This window comes from Microcebus murinus, chromosome 19 (assembly GCF_040939455.1).
Source record: "Microcebus murinus isolate Inina chromosome 19, M.murinus_Inina_mat1.0, whole genome shotgun sequence".
In the NCBI taxonomy this organism is placed as follows: Eukaryota; Metazoa; Chordata; class Mammalia; order Primates; family Cheirogaleidae; genus Microcebus; species Microcebus murinus.
The window spans coordinates 43,699,505-43,722,232 of record NC_134122.1 but is presented as its reverse complement, the minus strand read 5'-3'; the positions used below and the strand labels follow the sequence as shown (position 1 = coordinate 43,722,232).

General features: G+C 35.4%; 1 protein-coding gene across 7 annotated transcripts in view; it reads left to right on the top strand.

The window, feature by feature from the left end:
- Positions 1 to 22,728, top strand: part of ARID4B (AT-rich interaction domain 4B) — a 152,187-nt gene that overhangs the window by 57,285 nt on the left and 72,174 nt on the right. For all 7 annotated transcript variants that reach the window (XM_012738261.2, XM_012738258.2, XM_075995473.1 and 4 more), the window contains 5 exons: positions 1,838 to 1,948; positions 4,950 to 5,015; positions 7,296 to 7,386; positions 10,832 to 10,911; positions 18,124 to 18,215. In XM_012738261.2, the coding sequence (XP_012593715.1) occupies positions 1,838 to 1,948; positions 4,950 to 5,015; positions 7,296 to 7,386; positions 10,832 to 10,911; positions 18,124 to 18,215 (440 nt within the window). The remainder of the gene's footprint in view (positions 1 to 1,837; positions 1,949 to 4,949; positions 5,016 to 7,295; positions 7,387 to 10,831; positions 10,912 to 18,123; positions 18,216 to 22,728) is intronic.

The following is a 22,728-nucleotide window of genomic DNA, read 5'->3' as shown; positions in this document are numbered from 1 at the left end:
TCTTGCTAAAATAAAGCCACTAGTCTGTCTGGACTCTAACCATAATTTTGGCCAAAGAAAATGATGTTTTCAGAGAGCTGAGACAGGTAGGTTAACTTTTTTTTTTTTTTTGACCCAGAGTCTCACTTTGTTGCCCAGGCTAGAGTGAGTGCTGTGGCATCAGCCTAGCTCACAGCAACCTCAAACTCTTGGGCTCAAGCGATCCTTCTGCCTCAGCCTCCCAAGTAGCTGGGACTACAGGTTACGCCACCACGCCTGGCTAATTTTTTCTCTATATATTAGTTGGCCAATTAATTTCTATTTTTTTTTTTCAAGTCTTTTTTTTTTTTTTTTTTTTTTTTTTGAGACAGAGTCTCACTTTGTTGCCTGAGTTAGAGTGCCCTGGCGTCAGCCTAGCTCACAGCAACCTCAATCTGCTGGGCTCAAGTGATCCTCCTGCCTCAGCCTCCCGAATAGCTGGGACTACAGGCATGCACCACCATGTCCAGCTAATTGTTTCTATATATATTTTTAGTTGTCCAATTCATCTCTTTCTATTTATAGTGGAGGTGGAGTCTCGCTGTTGCTCAGGCTGGTTTCGAACTCCTGACCTTGAGCAATCCACCCGCCTCGGCCTCCCAGAGAGCTAGGATTACAGGCGTGAGCCACCGCGCCTGGCCTACCTATTAACTTTTAATTATTAACTTTAGGTGCAAAAGCAATGTAAAATCATCAAGCTGTAGTTAATATAAAAATTTTTTTTAAAGTAGTAATACAGAAATGATTATTTTACTGTGAGGATACACTCCTGTTATAGCATGAATGAACTGGTGTGTGTCTATTTTCCTAAATTTTAAAAATTATAAAAAAAATTAAAAATTATATACTTGATATGTTTTGAGTTTTTTTAAAAAAACTTTTAATGAAATATGTAGAATGTGATACAAATGGCTGTTATGGAGATCTTTGATATATTATTAATTATGGATATTTTTGTTTTAGCATTAGAAAACCTTTTAGTTATTTATTTTTGAGACAGAGTCTTGCTCTGTCACTCAGGCTGGAGTGCAGTGGCACAACCATAGGTCACTGCAATCTCGATCTCCTGGGCTCAAGTGATCTTCTCACCTCATTCTCCCTAGTACCTGGGACTACAGGTGTGTGCCACTACACCCAGCTAATTTTAAAAATTTTTGTACAGACAAGGTCTCACTATATAGTCCAGGCTGACCTAGAACTCCTGGCCTCAAGGGATCTTCTGTCATTGGCTTCCCAAAGTGCTAGGATTACAGGCATGAGCCACTGTTGTGCCTGGTCCAGATATTTCTTCATAGAGTTTTTGCCAGTCATTTGAATACATGTATTCTGCTTCCCCTTTTATACTATTCTACCCTAGAATTATCTAGATAGAGAAGTAATAGAACTATTCTGAATTTGGGTGGCTGCCAAGATATTATAAGAGATTTTTTTCCAAACTATAAATGTTGAAGATCTGCCTCTAGTAAATTTATCCTTCTCTATAAATGATCATATAGGAAATAAATATTTGAATAAATGAATGGGTGAATGGAAGGCTATATTTGTGAGTGAGCTAATTCATATCATAGACCATATGTGTTTCATAGAAAAAAAGTCTTTATATTTTACATGATATATATTTAGTACATTTAAATAGGCTTTATGATAAATATTTTACTTATTTTTAATTTATAGAATTTTATAAATTGGTCTTGTTAACAAATACATTCCACAGGCACAACTTTTATGGCTTAACAGGATTAGGGACACTATTCTGAAGATTTGATTGTAGGAAAGAATTAGACATTTTAAATCTAACTATACTTATTTACATTTTTAGGCCCTTGATGAACCTCCTTATTTGACAGTGGGCACTGACGTGAGTGCTAAATACAGAGGAGCCTTTTGTGAAGCCAAGATCAAAACAGCAAAAAGACTTGTCAAAGTCAAGGTATAGTATTTGTAGATTTTATCAATTATGTTTAGCAGTTGATATTTAAACTTTTATTTGGTGGGTATATCTAATAATTATTTTCCTGCAAAATGAGTTTCTAGGTGTAATGGTTGTAAAAATACCCTAAAACAAAGCATTTTTTGTGTGATTTTAAAGTATTCCAATTGGAATGAAATTAGATTATCACAGTTGGTATTTTGATTGCCATTTCATATTAGACTTGGTATTTGTATTGTTAGTGTTTCAGAGCTGGAAAGGACCTTAGAAATCATTCAGTTTAATTGATTACTTTTATTAAAAGAAAAATGAGGCTCTGAGAGAGTTTGTGATTTCTCGGAGGCCCTTATAACAAATTAGTGGCAGAATTGGAACTATCATAGTTCATCAATTTTAAGACATCTCCCTCACCACTTTAACCATGAAATTGGGATGTGACTTATAATTAATAGTGTCTTAGATAACAATGAAATAAGGTACATCTAGTTGTTGATTCCTTATCCTTTGTGTTTCTTGAAAAATCTTTCTAAAGTACTTGAGTTTTGTCTTAATGCAGAAAAAAATGCAGTTGCTTCCATTTTAATAAATCATCAGTGTCAAAAAACACTGGGCAAGTGAAATATCTGAATGTAGATATTTATTCACTTGTCAATAATTTATTGAGTGGCAAACCCTTTGCAAGGAACTCTTTATTAGGTAGGAAGGAGGATGAGGACATGAGGATGAGGTTGATCTAATCTCTGTTCTTAAGGGATTAATAATCTAGATTAGTAGATACCCTATAAACCATTGGTTTTAATATCACAAATTAAATAGGTTGTGTAGAGGTGTTGTATACTTCCTGTGGATGGTAGCAACTATAAATCTGTAGGATGCTAGTCTTGGTCCCACTCTGCCTTCAGTTTCCATATGTGTGGTGCTGGGTACTTGGTGCTCTTCTAGTGGCATTTCCTGTTCTGGCTTTACACACTGGTGTTCCCTGAGCACTCAGATTTTTTGCCACTACTATTTTAGAGGTGAAGAATTTTCTCACTTTTTCAGGGCTGCTGCTGGTTGTAACACCGTTGTGTGAATTAGACAAAAACCCTGCTTCCTAGGGGAGAACCTCCTTACCTGAGCTTGGCATGTAGATCGCATGTTTGTGCCAGCTAGAAAAGGTATTGTCTTTGGGCAGAAGCAGTGTTACTTCAGGACTCATGTTTTGGCCTGCAAAGAAAAAAAGGGCTAGATTTTAGCCCCTGCTTTCACCTTTAGCTGGTTGTCCCTGTGTGATGAATGAACCAGGAAAAATGACATGATAGCAGGCTTGCCATTTCTTGCTATGAATAAAAAGAACAAGACTGTTAGTACCTGGCTCTGATGCCTCTATTGATAGCACAGAGTACCTTGTGCCTTGTAAATAATGGATATCTGAAAGTTAATTTTTTAGGCTGCTTTATAAATTTGTTTCTAATTCAAAGTTAATGATCTTCTCAACAGCTATGGGAGTTTATTTCTCAACCAGTTTAATTTGTTTATGATTCAAAGTTAATATATTTTCAATAAATTTGTTGATACATTTCTTTACCAGTTTTCGTTTCTGGAGCTTTTACTGTGTGCTAAGCACTGTATAAAGATACTGAAACTGTAGTCTTAAGACTTAGTCCCCATCTGTAAGTGGTTTACTGTTTAAGTAAACAAAACATACTTAAACACATAATTTAAATAAAGTGTGGTAATGCTTTGTGTGATACACATGCCTGGGATGCTGTGGGTACAGGCATCTCCTTTCATAGTTGGTTTGTGAGTATACCTATTACCTAAAATGATAATCATATTCATCCGATAAGACCTTGCTGATGGTTCAATCTCTGTAAGAACTCTTTTGCCCTACATAGAGAATACAACCTTTACTGAATAGTAGAAGGATATCTGGTTTTTTACCAGTTATTAAAATGTAAATGTGAACCCTTGATTTTTTTTTTTTTTTTTAGCATGATCATGAGGATGAACCCTTGATTTTAACTTACTCTTTTTGTCTGGTTTCCCATTCTCTGATTTCTATGCTGATACAGAGAATACAGTAAGGTTCTGGAGCTAGACTACCTACATTCGAATGTTACCTTTACCATATAGTAGTTCTGTGATCTTCTTGGACCATTTATTGATACTTTCTGATCCTCAGTTTTCTTATCAACAAAATGGGAATAATCATACCTACCTAATAGAGTTGTTGTAAAGATTAAATGTTTGATTCTTCAGGCTGATGCTTAGTTCTCCAGTAAATGTTTGTTTATTATTAAGGTAGGCCTTCACAAAATGATGTAATACCTAATAGCCTAAGATCTCCACTCCTTCCTTCCTTCCTTCCTTCCTTCCTTCCTTCCTTCCTTCCTTCCTTCCTTCCTTCCTTCCTTCCTTCCTTCCTTCCTTCCTTCCTTCCTTCCTTCCTTCCTTCCTTCCTTCCTTCCTTCCTTCCTTCCTTCCTTCCTCCCTCCCTCCCTCCCTCCCTCCCTCCCTCCCTCCCTCCCTCCCTCCCTCCCTCCCTCCCTCCGATAGTGTCAAGTAAAGTTTGATATGTGGAATATCAAGTAATTTAGATGTGATGTCATTGGTTACTTTAATTTTTAAAAACTGAGATACAGTCTGGGGAGTTATCTGATTAAATAATTTTTAAAATTTTTAGTCAGTCTATTTAGGGATTGGCTTTTTGTTTTCTTGGTTTTTTTTTTTTTTTTTTTTTAAGGGACATGGTCTTACTTCTTCACCCAGGCTGGAGTGCAGTGGTACGATGATAGCTCATTGCAGCCTTGCTCAAACTTCTGGGCTCAAGTAATCCTGCCTCAGCCTCCAGAGTAGCCGGGATTACAGGTTAGAGTCAGAGTGCCCAGCTCAGGGATTGGGATCTTGTATAAACTAGACAGCTTTTAGTTTATATTACTTGTAATAAAAACAAATAATTAGTATATTGATGAGCTTGATTTTTTTTTTTTTGGTGGCTAATTACATTTATAATCTCTAGGTGACATTTAGACATGATTCTTCAACAGTGGAAGTTCAGGATGACCATATAAAAGGCCCACTAAAGGTAACTCATTTGTTCATTATTAATTCTAATATTTGTTTGGGAAACAATGATAATACTTTGTCATTTCCATTTAATTCATTGGCTGTTTAGTTATTGAGTTGATAAATATGTAGTTTTCTCTAAAAACACTAATATTAAAAATAGATTTATATTAAATAATTCCTGATATTGTAGTAAAACATAACAATGCATTCAGAAATGAAATGAGCATCAAGGAAGCACTGACTACTTTTACTTACTCATCTGTTTTAGTTCTATCGTGTGTTCGTTATTGAAATGTTGAATTTTTCCAGAATTAGTGGGTGATGAACTTGGAATTAATGATGCAAGTTCCATGGTGATCTAAAAAGTGAGAATATTAGAAAATCAAAACTCAGAGCTCTTACTTCTTTGGAGCAACTATTGGTAAATGAAATCTTTTAAGGGTCATCAGACAGTTATGAGCATGTTCATACTGACAGCTAGAGAGATTTTTTTCTGTACATTAATTTTTCCTCACTGGCCAGTGAAATAAATGCTGCATTATTGTCTCTTAGTAAACAAGCTAAAGGATACATGTGGGTTGCCACTGTGTGCATTTTGGCCCTTTTAAATGTCTGAAAATGGCCATTGGTCTGGCTAGGAGAATAAGATATATTTGATATTTGCCAGTTTTTGTTTGTTACTGAATTTAAAACTTTTAATTGGATTCCTGGGGCATTAGTACCTTGCCTATATAGTAGGTACTACACAGAGCTATAACTCTTAAGATTTTTATTTAAATCTTGCCTTGTAAAATTATTTTCTGCCATTTCTGTTTTGTACATCTTTACGGTTATATATACATATTTATCCCTTGCAGGGACAAAGGGACAAAAACATGTATAGTTACAATATGATGTTAGTCACAATTTAGTTAGCACTTGCACTGTGCTAAGGCTTTTGCACATATTATTTAATCCTCATATCAGCTCTTTATAGAAGAGGAAACTGAAGGAAAGTGAAGTAATTTAGCCAAGGTTTCACAGCCAATAATAGCAGAACCAAAATTCTAACAGGGACACCACCTGTAATTGAAACATTGTGCTTTCTGTATACCCAGTACATATACATACCCATGCCCTTATTTGTGTTTTTGCCTCCTAAGTGCAGCAGCATGTCTTTTCACTGCCTGCTTGCCCTATTCACCCAGCACAGGCTATAGGTATCAGCTATAGAAAATGTTCATTCAGTATTTCAGAGATAGAAAAGGTAACAACTGACTTAATGTAGCCTTAAGCCATCTTTTTCTCCTTGTACTGCTCCAGCCTCTTTGATTGTGGCATCATTAGTATAGTTTGGTTTTTTGGTATTTCTTATTTTATTAAAATTTTCTTTGTATGTAATTAGGTCTGGGGACCATTTTGATTTTGAAACAGGCAAGTCTGTCGAATTTCGGTTTCAAGATTGTTGAAATATCTTTCTTAGTAGATTTTTTTTTTTCTCTCTAGATTTTGAATTGTTCCTTCATTTACTTTGTAGCTCTTCATTAGCTGATAGAATGTGTCAGCATTTGGATAAATGTTTCTCTTAGAGGCAATAAATCTACCAGAAGTGATTGTCATTTGGTCTCAATACTTTTTCAATAATGAGTTTACATGAAAATAATACTTATACTATTTGACATTAAGTTAAAAAATTATAGCATGTATTTATTGACTCATGTAATTTAAGGAAAGTTTTGTTAATTCCCCTGAATTCCCTGTCCTCTTTTGGGTATTCTGTGGAGCTAATAGTATCTTCTGAACAAGTTTGTTTTTTATCACTATAAAAACTATATCAATGTAATTGTTAGCATATTCTTGATCAAATGGAAAATATTTGAAATGACTGTCATTAGTGGTACATTCTAACCCTTAAGGCAACCTCAGAGCAACTTTTTAATTGCCCCTGCCTTTCCCTAACCTCCTTGAAAGAGGAGTGAAAATATGGGGCAAGGACATTCAATTTCACAGACATTGGTTCTCCCAAGTATGGTCTGATGACCTCTGGAAGGTCCCAACGCCCTTTTAGGGTGGTTCAAAGGACAAAACTTTTCATAATATTGCTAGATATTATTAATATTTGCCTTTTTCATTATGTTAACATTTTCACTGATGGTACAAAAACATTGGTAGGTAAAACTGCTGGCACTTTAAGTTAAGTCAGTAGTAATTTTATTCTTCACCCCCATGTACTCAGTTAAAAAAAAAAAAAAAGACCCAGGCTTGGTTTGCTCATTTATTTTCTAAAACTTTTTCTAACATTTAAAAAATATTTTAGGTAGGAGCTATTGTGGAAGTGAAGAATCTTGATGGTGCATATCAGGAAGCTGTTATCAATAAATTAACAGATGCGAGTTGGTACACTGTAGGTAAGAGAATAAATTTTGTTTTAAAAATGTATTTTCAATGACACAAATAAAGCTTATCTTAAATAAAACAAAGAAAGTGAAATTTCCTTGACTCACTTTCTCCCTGGATGCCATAGATGTGATTAGTTAATGGTTTTTATCTTTCCAGATCTTTAAAAAATTTATTTCAAAAATGTATATATGCACATATAATTTGAAGTTATTTAATTTAATTATTTGATTTTCAATAATTTGAAATAATTATATTGTGCAGTTGGATTTCTAACTGTTTTTACTTCTAAGTATATCTTAAATTTCCTTTTTATCTTAACTATTTTAAGTATACAGTTATTGTTAAAGATATTCACATTGTTGTATAACAAGTTCCTTTTAATCATAGTATGTTTTATAATATTTGATATACCATAGTTTATTTTCTTACTGATGATGTTTCCAGGTTTCTTGTTATTGCAGTAAATGCTGGATTGAATGTCTTTTGTATGTGCACATTATCCTAATATTTCTCTTGTGTATACACTGAGAAATAGACATAAGTTGAAGGGAAATGTACTTTTGAAACTTTAGTGCTTGATGAAAAAACTGCCTCCCTAAAAGACTGTGTTAATTTACACTCCCATGAATAGCGTATGAGTGTATTTGTTTTCTTAATCCTTGTCAGATTTGATATTATTAGTTTTTAAAAACTTTTGCCAATTTGGACTCAAAGTAATATCTCAGTTTTGTCTTAATATGCCCCTTGGTGGCTCATGTTTATATTTCTAGCGCTTTTGGTGGCTGAGGTGGGAGGATCACTTGAGGCCAGGAGTTCAAAACTCACCTGAGCAACATAGACACTCCCTGTTTCTACAAGAAGTAGGAAAATTAGCTGGGTGTAGTGGCATGTGTCTTCAATCCCAGCTACTTGGGGGAGGCCGAGACAGGAGAATCAGTTGAGCCCAGGAGTTAAAGGTTGTAGTGAGCTGTGATGATGCCTTTGCACTCTAGCCTGGGATGATAGAGTGAGACCCTGTCTTTCAAAAAAAAGCCCCTCTCAAGATTACTTACTGAAAATGAACATCTTTTCATATATGTTTATTGAAAGGAACATCATTTCATTTGTATGTTCTCTGTTGTGAATTGCTGGTTCTTTCCATTCTCCTTCTTTTCCTCTTAGAATGATAAATCTTTTTCTTATTATTTTGAGGATATAAGTTCTTTATATATTCTGAATATTACCTTTTGCTACTTTAATTATAAATATTTTTCTCCTTTTCCTTTATTTTTATCTCTTTTTAATTTTCATATGGTCAATTTTTGTGTGGTGACCTTTTTCCTTTGTGGTTTCAGTTTTGAATCTTGTTTAAGAAGGTCTTCCTTCCATCATTGTTATAAGTCCATTTTATAATGCCTTCTTAATTCCTTTATACTTTTATCTTTGTTTTAAAAATAGGTTTTTATTTTACTTACAGTACATTTTTTCAAAACTCTGAAATAATGATTGAATATTATTTTTCTAAATTGATAGTCATCCCAGTATTACTTATTAAATGGTAATAATTCTTACTGTTTAATGACCTCAGAGATGATTGTAAACACCTAGTAAAATATCTTGGGTGATATCAGAATTTGATAAAGTTTGGAAATAGTATAGGTGAGTGTTGTTTATATTTTGGGGGCTGAAAAAACCTGGTGAAATAGGGGAAAATTATTTGATTTTGAGACATAAGGAAATATCTGGTTTTATATAAGTTGCAAGAATGACAGCAATTCTATGTAGTAAGTATAGATGGTAATTAGGTGTAGTTGTTTCACAAGTGTGGCACTTTTATTGTTGTATATTTTAGTTACAAATTTAAAAAATGTAGTAAAAGTTATTTATCTAGTTTGACAGAATGTAAAGTAATATGTAATATACAAGAACCTAATTTTGATAGGCAAAACCTGTGTAATCTTTAAAATTGAGGCCTGATAGCTTTATTTAAAATAGATGTACCTTTTTCCATGATAGAAATGGAATATGGAATGGAATATGTCCTAAAATTATGCATATCGTACAAATATGCAGATATTCTATGTGTTTAAGTTTATAGTCATTTTGTTGGGACATCTTAGTTTTTTATTATTTTTTATCTTTTTGAGATAGAATCTCATTCTGTTGCCCAGGCTAGAGTGCTGTGGTGTCAGCCTAGCTCACAGCAGCCTCAAACTCCTGGGCTTAAGCAGTCCTTCTGCCTCAGCCTCCCGAGTAGTTGGCAAATTTTTTCCATATGTTTTTAGTTGTCTAGTTTCTTTCTATTTTTAGTAGAGACGGGGTCTTGCTCTGCTCAGGATGGTCTTGAACTCCTGACCTTGAGTGATCCTCTCACCTGGGTCTCCCAGAGTGCTAGGATTACAGGTGTGAGCCACCACACCCAGCCAGTTTTTTTATTTTTAATTGCTTAAAAATCTTTTCCAGCTTTATTGAGACATAATTCACTAATAAAATTGTATGACTTTGAAGTAAAACATGATGATGATTTGACATACATGTACATTGTGAAATGATTACCACAATCAAGTTAGTTAACATTTCCATCACCTTTTAGTAGACATTTTAGTACTTTAAATCAGTAATTATCGTTTTTTTGGTTTTTTTTTTTGAGAAAGTGTCTTGCTCTGTCATCTGGGCTAGAGTGCAGTGGTGTCATCATAGCTCACTGCAACCTCAAACTCCTGGGCTCAAGCAATCCTCCTGCTTCAACCTTCTGCCTCAGGCTCCCCGAGTAGCTGGGACTACAGGCGTGAGCCACCACGCTCAGCCTAAACAGTAATTTTCAACCAGGGGTAAATTTGCCCACCCCCCTTCCCAATTTGGCAATGTCTGCAGACATATTAGGTTGTCACAGCTGGGAAAGGAGGCATTACTGACATCTAGTGGGTAGAGGCCAAGGATACTGCTAAATATCCTGCAATGCACAGGACAAGCCTGCTGCACCAGAAATTTTTATTTGGCTCAGTATATCAGTGGTGCCGAGGTTGAGAAACTCTGCTTTAAATAATGAAAATACAATCTTTTTTAAAAAGGGACAGACTTACTATAAATTTGTAATCTTTCTGGTTTTTGGATAAGTCTGTCAGTATCTGTCAACAGTAAAACTTGCCTTTCCTTTACCATCTTGAGAAGGGTTAATTAGCATTTAAATGGTTTCACCTGAAATGCCAACTTCTTATTTTATTTGGTGTTTTCTGTTTCAGGAAAGATGTTTTCATTTCAGGTATATTATTTCTTTTTCACTAGATATTGGAAAAGATACTCTTATAACTCTATGTTTGAAGTTATTCATTAGAAAATAAAATGTGAATAATTCAAAATGTAATCTTAAACAGTAGGTCTATTTGCATTCAGAAAATTAAATGAAAATTTTATATCGTCTTGTTAATCTTATACAGATCCTTCAATAACTTCCATTTTTACCTTTTCTCGTAGTTTTTGATGATGGAGATGAGAAGACACTGAGACGATCTTCATTGTGCCTGAAAGGAGAGAGGCATTTTGCTGAAAGTGAAGTAAGTAATCATTTAACAAATGAACATGTATTAATGTTTTATACTGGGGGGAGTAAATTTTTGCTTTCTCAACTCAGTCAAGTTACTTGTTATTCAGGAAAATTCGTTAATACACAATACCATTAATCTATGAAGCCTGTTTAAGGCCTTGTGTTTGAGCACCAAGTTCTGTCTTCTTTTTTGCCTAAAATATTTTAGTATTTGTCCACAGAGAAAATATACTAGGCTTGATTAATTATTAACTTTAGGCAATCTTTATATAGAGTTTTAAAATTTGTAAATAATTGTAAAAAAGAGTTATTTGTAAAGCCACATAAACCTTGTCATAAAGGATGTGTAGATACAGTAAGCAGTCTCTTACCACTGCTACTACTACTGCTGCTAGCTGAGATTATTACAGCCTCTCCTTAAAGAAGCCTTCCTTGCCTGACTGCCCTTTCTAAAATAGTCACTTCCATTCCTCTTCATCCTTTTAGGTTGATTTAGTTTTCTTCATAACACTTATTCCCTGACATCAGAATATGTGTATGTACTTAATTATTTACTTATTGTCTGCCTTCCTCACTAGAGTGTGTCACAAGGGCAAGGACTTGGTATGTCGTCTTTATCACTTTCTTCCTAGTTCTTGTAACAGTGCCTGGCACAGAGTAGAAACTGAGTAGACGTTAATTAGATGAATCAGTGAAGTGCTTATAATTGCCAGAGGCTTTACTAAATGTTTTTCTTACATTATTGTATTTACAGCATTATGAGGCACTTAATTATTATTATCCCCAATTTACAGACGAGGAAAACAGATGGCCAGATCTGATTTGCACACCAGCGCTTTTCTAGCACCAAAGCCATGTTCTTAAATTGAAAGGTGTTACTAAGTTACTAAGAACGGAGGGATCACAAAATTTTATAACTCAGTAGTTTGCAATTCAGAATTTAAATGACAGACATATTATTATAAATGGTGTCATGTGCTGTAGTCCAATCTATAAATACTAAATAATGCGTAATGTAGCCAAACTAAGATTTTTTTTCCTAGTTACTTATTTAGAACCATGTTTCTTTGGGGATATTTTCATATTACTTATTAAACTATAAGACTTTATGGTTTTGTGTTTTGAAAATATTTTTGTTTTACTTAATGATTGAATTCCTGTTTAAATTCAGAATTTGAGACAGGTTCTCTGTATTACGATTCCAGCCTATCTCTTTAGTCTCATGATCTACCATTTTCCTCTACTTTTGCCTTATTAGACTACTGGGTATTTCCAGACTATGGTCCATACTTTCCTTTCTTGGCTCCTGTTGAGCCCACTCCTCTCCTCTTATTGGAGTCTCAGTTATGTTGTAAGGCCACTAGAAATGCTCCCTCCTTCCTGACATCTTGTTATGAGTTATCTAACCCACATTTGATCGCTTTGTCCTTTGATCTTTTTGTATTTCTCTTTTTTATTCTTCTTCTATGATGATCTTTTTGTTACTTTTTCTATTTTCCCTATAAGAATTTAAGCTGTTTTAGGGGAATATCCGTGTTTTTCTCAATTGATGGGCCATCCTTTTCCCAGCAGTTTTCTTTTCTTTTTTTTTTTTTTTTTTTTTTTTTGAGACAGAGTCTCACTTTGTTGCCCAGGCTAGAGTGAGTGCCGTGGCATCAGCCTAGCTCACAGCAACCTCAATCTCCTGGGCTCAAGCCATCCTGCCTCAGCCTCCCAAGTAGCTGGGACTACAGGCACGCGTCACCATGTCTGGCTAATTTTTTGTGTATATATTTTTAGTTGGTCAATTAATTTCTTTCTATTTTTGGTAGAGATGGGGTCTCGCTCAGGCTGGTTTCTAACTCCTGACCTTGAGCGATCTGCCCGCCTGGGCCTCCCAGAGCACTAGGATTATAGGCGTGAGTCACCATGCAGTTTTCTACACAAAAGTTTTCAATAAATATGTGTTGAATTAATTGTGAATGTTTAAATATAGGATATACAGACAGCTTTTGGGCAAGTATGGTGATGAAGTACAGAATTCTCTCAGATTTTATGTAATTATTATAAATAATTTCATTATCCTTGAGTAGGATACATGTTCAATTATAGACAGTTAGTGAATGGGGACTTGAAGACTTGATTTTTCACCTGTTAAGTGAAGACATGCGTCTTACTTGTTAAGTCCAGAGAAATATCTAAAATAATAATTTTAGCTAGGCACAGCAGCCTCACACTGTAATCCCAGCATTTTGGGAGGCTGAGGTGGGAGAATCACTTGAGGCCAGGAGTTCGACATCAGCCTGGGCAACATAGTGAGGCCTCTCTCTACAAAAAATTTAAAAATTAGCCAGGTGTGGTGGCTTGTGCCTGTAGTCCTAGCTACTCAGGAGGCTTAAGCAGGAGGATTACCTGAGCCCAGGAATTCAAGGCGGCAGTGATTTATGATTGCACTACTGCACTGCAGCCTGGACAACAGAGCAAAACCCTGTCTTTGAAAAAAAAAGTTAATTTTGTTTCTACCAGGAGAATTTTAAGTCAAAATGGTTCATAAGACAGTTGTAGTATAAAGGCTGAAGTAATATGAACAAAGTAGTTGTATATCTTTTGTACTTTTAAGGATGATCAGTTTTACCTTGTTTCTTTGCAGGTACACACTTGCATTTATGTTTTGCTAGAGGGAAATTAGAATACTGGTATATGATTCCTTAACTCCCTTCCCATATACCAGGAGTTGGGCTGGGTACTGGGACTCAAGAATAAGCCTGGTAGGCTGGGCGCAGTGGCTCACGCTTGTAGTCCTAGCACTCTGGGAGGCCAAGGCAGGCGGATCGCTTAAGGTCAGGAGTTCAAAACCAGCCTGAGCAAGAGCGATACCCCAGCTCTATTAAAAATAGAAAGAAATTAATTGACCAACTAAAAATACATAGAAAAAATTAGCTGGGAATGGTGGCGGATGCCTGTAGTCCCAGCTACTTGGGAAGCTGAGGCAGAAGGATTGCTTGAGCCCTGGAGTTTGAGGTTGCTGTGAGCTAGGCTGACGCCACAGCACTTTAGCCCAGGCAACAAAGTGAGACGCTGTCTCAAAAAAAAAAAAAGAACAAGCCATGTAGACATAGAATTTTTCCTTAGGTACTTACCATCTGTTGGAAGGGAAAAAGCATTTGTCAAACAATCAGAAATATTTTAGAATTTACCTGTGTTAAAGCTCTATGAAGACATGGTCAAGAGTGTACATAATAGGGGAATTTAATCTACTGTGTGTATATTCTTTTTTTTTTTTTTTTTTTTTTTTTAAGACAGAGTCTCACTTTTGTTGTCCAGGCTAGAGTGAGTGCCGTGGCGTCAGCCTAGCTCACAGCAACCTCAAACTCCTGGGCTCGAGTGATCCTTCTGCCTCAGCCTCCCGAGTAGCTGGGACTACAGGCATGCGCCACCATGCCCGGCTAGTTTTTTTTTTTATATATATATCTATCAGTTGGCCAATTAATTTCTTTCTATTTATAGTAGAGACGGGGTCTCGCTCTTGCTCAGGCTGGTTTTGAACTCCTGACCTTGAGCAATCCGCCCGCCTCGGCCTCCCAAGAGCTAGGATTACAGGCGTGAGCCACAGCGCCCGGCCTGTATATTCTTTTTATTTGATAAATTTTTACAAAGTTTTAATTTTTTGAAAGACTACTCAGTATTGTTATTATTAGTATAACTTTGGCATTTGAGAGGAAAGCTGCTTCATACTGGCAATACTTTGAGTTATTAATCCCATTAATAAGCTACATGCTTCAAGACTGAAATTCAAGATTTTCATAGCAAGAGATCACAATAGCACTTAAGTCAGTTCAAATTCCAACACTGAAATCACTGGTTTTAGCCATAACTAGGTTAGTGAACATATTACCCACTGCCTAACATCTGTAGGAAAGTTTGGGTTTTTCTACAGAGTGTTCATAATTTGAGTGTTATCCAAAAGTAGATTAATCATCTGGTATTCTCTCTGTACATTACTACGTGCAATTGAAAACTGTGAAGAAAGGTTAGATGAGATCCCAGTTCCATGTTTCGCAGCAGTAAGGCAGTAAGACAGTAAGGCTATAGACATTTCCCCCCTAGGCCTATAGAATTTTCTTTGTTGCTTTAATGTAAGTTACAGGAGTGTGTAGTTTTGGGTCTTGAGCTATAAGACAAGACAACTTTTACCCTCCCACTAGTTTTTCCATCCCTTGAAATAAAAGATGCTCATGCTTTTCTGGACATGGACTGAGGTCAGGGACCAAGATAGTGCTTATTATTGTTCTAACTCTTTATTACATACTGGGGGTAGTCTGTGGTCTCTTATTTGAAAATATACTATATATGATTCTTAAACAAGTCTTTAGAAATTTTCTTTTCTATAACAAGTGAAATGAATAACATACTTAATACATTATAGAAATATCTGCTTTCAGAGAGCAACTTTAATTTTTTGTGAGAGGAGAGCCATTTAATCTATTTGTTAGGTTGGCAGAAAGTGAATCCAGATTATTTTTCCCCCTTTTTACCAAATATATAATAGTAATTTAGTAATACTAGATAGTATCACCAAAATAATATTTCAAATTATTTTGAAATTTTCACCCTTTGGAAGCATAATTAGGCATTGATGACAAGTAATTTCTGAAGAGTTTAGGTTTGGCATATATTGTATTTAGGATAGCTTTTGACTACAAATAATATTTTTTAAATACCTGATTTAAGGTTCATTTGCACGGGGGTGAGGTTGCATACAAACTACATTTGAAAGATTAGGGGCCAGGTGCAGTGGCTCACGCCTGTAATCCTAGTGCTCCAGGAGGCTGAGGTGGGCAGATTGCTCGAGGTCAGGAGTTCGAAACCAGCCTGAGCAAGAGCGAGACCCCATCTCTACTAAAAATAGAAAGAAGTTAATTGGCCAACTAAAAACATATAGAAAAAATTAGCCGGGCATGGTGGCACATGCCTGTAGTCCCAGCTGCTCGGGAGGCTGAGGCAGAAGGATTGATTGAGCCCAGGAGTTTGAGGTAGCTGTGAGCTAGGTTGACGCCATGGCACTCTAGCCTGGGGCAACAAAGTGAGACTGTGTCTCAAAAAGAAAGATTAGATTTTTTTTGCCCTGTAAAAGTTCGGATTTTTGCCTGTCTTTTGAAGGAATCAATCTTTATTTATTCCTTTATGGCTAGTGCCTTTTTTCTATGCCATATTCTTTGTTATTGTATACATATATCTATGTATCTTAAATTCATTTATATATGTACTAATGAATTATGCAAAAAAGATTAATATGCTTCCCCTTTTCACAGTTTAATTCATCATTGTTTTCATAATTCTATCAATTTTAAAAATAAGTTAGTTTGGGCATGGTGGCTTGCACCTGTAATCTCAGCACTTCCGGAGGCTGAGGTGGGAGGATTGCTTGGATTTCTGGGCTTCATAGCAAGACACTGTCTCTACAAAAAATAAAAAAAAAATTAGCCAGGCATGTTGGCACATGCCTGTAGTCCCAGCTCCTTGGGAGACCAAGGTAGAAGATCACCTGAGCTCAGGAGTTTGAAGTTACAGTGAGCCATGATTGTGTTACTATACTCTAGTCTGGGTGACAGAGGGAGACTCTTGTCTCGATCAATCAATGAATCAATAAATATTGAACATTAAAAAAACCCAGCATTAATTTGTTTAGATGTCTAATCTTTATTTATTTTTTATTTTTTTATTTTTTTTTTGAGACAGACTCTCACTTTGTTGCCCAGGCGAGAGTGAGTGCTGTGGTGTCAGCCTAGCTCACAGCAACCTCAGTCTCCTGGGCTCAAGCAATCCTACTGCCTCAGCCTCCCAAGTAGCTGGGACTACAGGCATGCGCCACCATGCCCGGCTGATTTTTTCTATATATATATATTTTAGTTGATCAATTAATTTCTTTTCTATTTATAGTAGAGACGGGGGTCTTGCTCTTGGTCAGGCTGGTTTCGAACTCCTGACCTCTAGCAATCTGCCTGCCTTGGCCTCCCAGAATGCTAGGATTATAGGCGTGAGCTACCATGCCCGGCCAGATATCTGATCTTTAAATCGATAGGCAGCCTTTCTTATAATAACCACCTTTGCTTGTAACTTTAAGAAGTCTCTTTATACTAAATAGTCTCTCACTCTCACTTCCATTGTGGCAGTTTTCCTGGGAATCTCTAGTTCCCCTGGTATTCATGAAATTATAACAGTAAAAGTTCTGGTGGTGATGAAATGAATAGCAGCTGTGTAAAATCTTAAAAATGAATAGAAAGTAGAGGGCTGGGGAACCTGTGGCCTTCTATATCCTTAAGTATGGAATTTTGACAGAATCCAAATTTTATAGAGCAAATCCTTTTATTAAAAGGGTGCAGCAGAGAAAGATGAAGCTTTTCTTGCCTCCTTGGGTATTTAAAAAAGAACTATCTTGAAATCAGAGGGCTGCAGGTTGCCTACATCATTCCAAAATACCTTTTTATTCTTTTCTGCCTTCAACCATCAACTAGTTCTTGCCTGGAAAACATTGTTGGAGAGAGGTGAGGGACTAAAGGATTAAGAGGAAGAAAAGAAATGAAGAAATGTCCATTTATTGCTTAGTAGTCTCATACCAAGCATGGTGTTGGATGCTGCAGATTAAAAAGGAAAGAAAGAATATTAAATATAGAAAAACTAAGTTTTTACAGTTTCTTTAGAAAAGGTTTATTGCAGATAATGTTTACAGAGTAATAATATAACTTAAACCTTTTCAAACCATTTATGCTTATCTTGATAATTTTGTTTCTGTTACTTATTAAGAATTTTGTTTTGTAGATTATGATTCCTTATGTACAAAGAAAAACAGGAGCTGCAATTGGCCCCATCCTAGTAGTAGATAGGTCCTTACAACAAATATGTTTTTTAACTCTCACATCTGTGTTTCCACTGAGCTGTGTTTGTTTTGTTGTGTAATTTTTATCCTTCTTAGATGCCTGTCAGCCTTCAAATAGGTAATGAATCATCTAGAGAGACCAGCCAGATTTCTTTTCATTTTTTTTTCTAGTGATGGGCTCATTCTTCTTTATTCTAGTATCTTTAAAACTAGAGTTTTCTATCTTTAGGAAAGTTGTGTTTTAGCTTTCCTTGGGGGAGAGTTTTAATCTGAAAAATCTGAGCATATTCTTAAACTGATTTGGTTTAAAAAAGGAAAGCACTTGCAAAGTAATAACTTTTGATGGGTTTATGTTCTCACCCACAGACATTAGACCAGCTCCCACTCACCAACCCTGAGCATTTTGGCACTCCAGTCATAGGAAAGAAAACAAATAGAGGAAGAAGATCTAATCATATGTAAGTCCATTTTCATAACTGTTAGTTGAACCTGAATTCATTTCGCCTTCTAGTATTGTTTAAATAGTTATTTTTAAATTGTAATTTGCAAAATGCTAACCAGATCTAATAGTAATTTCAGATCTAATAGTAATTTCAGACTTCTCAGCATGGGTGATTGAGGTTCTCCATGCCCAACCAACCTTAATCACTGTGTCTACCTCTAGTTTCACTCTATGTGTATCTTGATGCTGTAGTCAAAATGAAACTAATCAATAATCCCTGAATACATTGCTTATTTTCTGATACCGTGTTTTTATTCATGCTGTTTTTTGTCTCCACTGCCTCCCTTCCCTGTCACTGTCTTGCTCATTCTTTAAATCTCAACAGAAATGCTTCCAACTTTATGTAAATCATTTTGTGTCTCCCAACTCTTTCCTTGAAACCAGATGTGTTTTTCTCTTCTCTGAACCCACTAAATTCTTTGCATCTATCTAATATCATAGATAAGATTTCACATCTTATTATCATTGTAGTGTTTGTTTTCTCAATAATTTTAATCTCTCTGATGGCAGGAACTGTCTTAATTTTTTTTGGCTTTTTTATAGTTCTGACACTTACTTTACATATTTAACCAATTACTTTCAATGAAATGTGCCTTGGTTTCAAAAGGCTATCAATGACTAGGGATCACAGGACCCAAGGGGTCATGAAAAGAAACAACTTTCAAACCGTTCTACAGAGAAAAATAATTTATTGCAAATGATTGAGAGAATGACATCAGACTTCTCAATAATAACACTAAATGCTAGTAGGCAGTAGAATGCACAGTGGAGGAATGGAAGTCCTTATTAAAAAGGAGGACTTCATTACCTAATATAGTGGAACATTGGGGAAAAGCTAAAGATAGGGTAATAACAAATACAGGAAGGACAATAGCAAAGGTGTTTAGTAACTCCTCCCCAAGAATTATATAAGAAAGGAAAGCAGAATTAGTGGCATAGAGGGTGGGGAAGTGGTTTAAATATAAAAGTTATCCTAATAGTGGGAAGTCAGTGGGTTTAGAATAATGTCTAAAATGTGTAAATTGGCCAGCATAGTGGTGGTGGTGGCCCATGACCTCTAATCCTAGCACTTTGGGAAGCCGAGGCAGGAGAATTGCCTGAGAGAAGGAATTTGAGACCAGCCTGGGCAACATAGCAAGGCCCTGTCTCTATTTTTAAAAAAATCAGACTGGGCGTGGTGGCTCAAGCCTGTAATCCTAGCACTCTGGGAGGCTGAGGGAGGCGGATTGCTCAAGGTCAGGAGTTCAAAACCAGCTTGACCAAGAGCAAGACCCCGTCTCTACTATAAATAGAAAGAAATTAATTAGCCAACTGATATATATAGAGAAAATGAGCCAGGCATGGTGGTGCATGCCTGTAGTCCCAGCTACTCGGGAGAAGCCCAGGAGTTTGAGGTTGCTGTGAGCTAGGCTGACACCATGGCACTCACTCTATCCTGGGCAACAAAGCGAGACTCAGTCTCCAAAAATAAAATAAAATAAAATAAAATAAAAATTTAAAAAGTCAGCTGGGTGTGGTGGTACAAGCCTATAGTCCTAGCTACTCAGGAGGCTGAGACAATAGGATTGCTTGAGCCCAGGTGTTTGAGGTTACAATGAGCTGTGATTGGCCACGGCCCTCTATCCTGGGCGACACAGTGAGACCCTGTCTCCAAAAATATATATATAAATCAAGAAATACGAGAATAAGGATATTATTTAAAGATACGGTAGTAACTAGCAGGAAAAAACAGCTGAAAGAATTTAAAACATTAGCCTCTATGGAGCAGGAGAATGAAGTTGGAAGGGATGGGACAAGGGAATATAGTTTTTAATTTATTCTGTTAGAGGATATCTTAAAATTTTTTCTGAATATATTGTTTAGATTAACATTTTTTATATGCATAAGCACAAATATTGTTAAAGTAGCTGTTTAAAAATAAATACTGAGCTGAATTATTAAAAACTTTAGTGTAAGTGAATACTTTCATTCAAAATGTAGAATCAGGTGTTAAACCTCATTTTGACTGAGCTTTGAAGATAGATGTTGGGTAAGCACGGTCTCTTATATTATTTAATTTTTCAGCCTCACAGCAAGTAAGTGAAGGTAGGTATTATTTTTATCACTATTAAAACTGGAAAAATCAGCCTCCAAGACTGTAAGTAATGAATCCAAGGAAAACAGGAAGGAAGGGACCCGGGACTTCACCTTATCTTTGCTCTGTAGGCCTTTTTTCATTCACTTGAATGACTCTTTTTTGTTTAGATAGAGTACTTCAGTTACTTTACAAATTACTTTTAACAATAAATAAATACTCATTTGAGAGTAGAAGTTAGAATATTAATTATGGCATTGAAAATATACTTAATGTTACTTATTTTCCTAATTACTAGGTAAATAATTTGACTTGTGACTTTAGTTGCTGGTGACTTGATTATTTTTATGGTAGTCAGGATATAACTATTACTTATTATTCATGTATGATATTTAAAAATTGAGTGCTTTGGGCAGAAAGGAAAACAAATGAAAAATGTATGATGGCATTATTAGTAAGAAAGCATTCTGTTGTGAATGTTAGCTGTTACTGTGATCTAATGTTTTCACTTTTTCCTGAGGGCTGTTATATTGGCATAAAATATATTCACTTAGTAACTTAAAAGTTTGTCATACCTTTTGATATCTCTTTGAAAATTAATGATTTTACTTAAAAATTAATATTTTATCTATCAGCAATCATTAGAATCTTTCTATAGTTTTATACTCAACTTTTAATTAACTATGATAGATGATATCAGCAGTGAGTTTGGGTATATATAAAGTATTTCATGAGTTAATTATATAGAGAATTTCTAATTCTCTAGCATGGTATAAACTATGGAACCAAGCCTTGGTTTGAATCCTGCCTCTGTCACTTCCTTGCTCTCTGACCTTGGGCAGGTTATTTCATCTTTTCATCCTTCAGTTCTCATTTGTAAAATTGGGAAAAGAGTATTACCTATTTCTTAGAGTTGTTTTGAAAATTAAGAGAATTCATATCCTTAAAGTGTTCATATAGTAAGTACTATGTAAATACTAGATATCATCATCATATATTGACATAAAAAAATTTCATGATGAAATACCAGTATGTAACATGATTTCATTTATCTATGAAAATATATTTACATGTGTGTATATAAAAATTCTGCCTAGTGGTCTTTATGTCTGACAGGTAGGACTGGTTTTTGCTGCAATATTTGGTCTTTTTAAAACAACATTCCTATATTATTTCGTATATATATTACATGAAAAATAGTTTTCATATCAAATTGTTTTTAATTTTGAAAAAATTGCTTGTAATATTTGGACATTTTTACCTTTTTATAGATGTCATTCAGAAGTGGAAAAATAAATTCACTCTAGAATATCACATAATGATCTACAAAATGATCAAAAATTATGATTTATTAAAAAGTCTGTTATATTTCTTAGTTGATGTTCCTTTCTTGTATATGAGAATAAAGAATGCAACTGTCACTGAACAAGTTGACCTTTGCTTTCTAAAAACTCTAGCAAATATTCTAAGTTAGTGATTTTCTTGTTTAGAATCTCTGTGTGTAATGAGAGATTTGCTGTTGGGATTGTGTTGTAAATGTGCAAAGTATGAAGCCACACAAAAGGTTGAGAATTACTAGTTTAGGAAATGAAGCTCAGCATGTCTGTAATCTTGTTTTGCTTGCTCTTCCTTCCCCCTCACTACTATGGTCGGTCATTTTCACTGCCAAGGGACCTGACAATGATATTCTTGCTTGGTGTTTTAAGCTTTGGTGTGTAATCATCACAGGCAAGTACCCCCTTTTGAAATGACCATCTCCTTAATAACATTTCCTCAAAGTTCTTTGTCCCCTTTCCTCAGGGTTATTTCCTACAACAGTGATTTGGACCCAGATCTTAAGAGCTTCATGTAACCTTCATTTCCTCTTCTATTACTCCATTGAAAAAAGTCTTCACTATGGCTCTCAGATTGCCATTTAAAATGTATTTTTTACAAAGATAAATAAGTTTACCTCTTCCCAGAATTTCCAGGACTACATTGTTACAGTAGGAAATTTGTTTTCTTTTAGCAACTTTTAATCTGTATACCAGTTAATATACCCCCAGTTATTCCAAAAGTGATTTTTTTTACATCTTCCATTAAATTTAGTTTCACTTATAGTCTACCTTTAATCAGTCCTAAGAAGTTCAAGTATTTTCTTTTTTAAATGATTATCATCCTCCAGCTTGTTAATTTTTAAAAGCAAGTTATTGACTTTTTTAATCAATGTATTACTTGATTGAGTTTTGCCCTTATAATGTACTGATTTTGTGCAGAGATTGTATTTCATTCTACTTGAAGAATAGAATATCTGAACGGGGCCGGGCGCAGTGGCTCCTGCCTGTAATCCTAGCACTCTGGGAGGCTGAGGTGGGCGGATTGCTGGAGGTCAGGAGTTAGAAACCAGCCTGAGCAA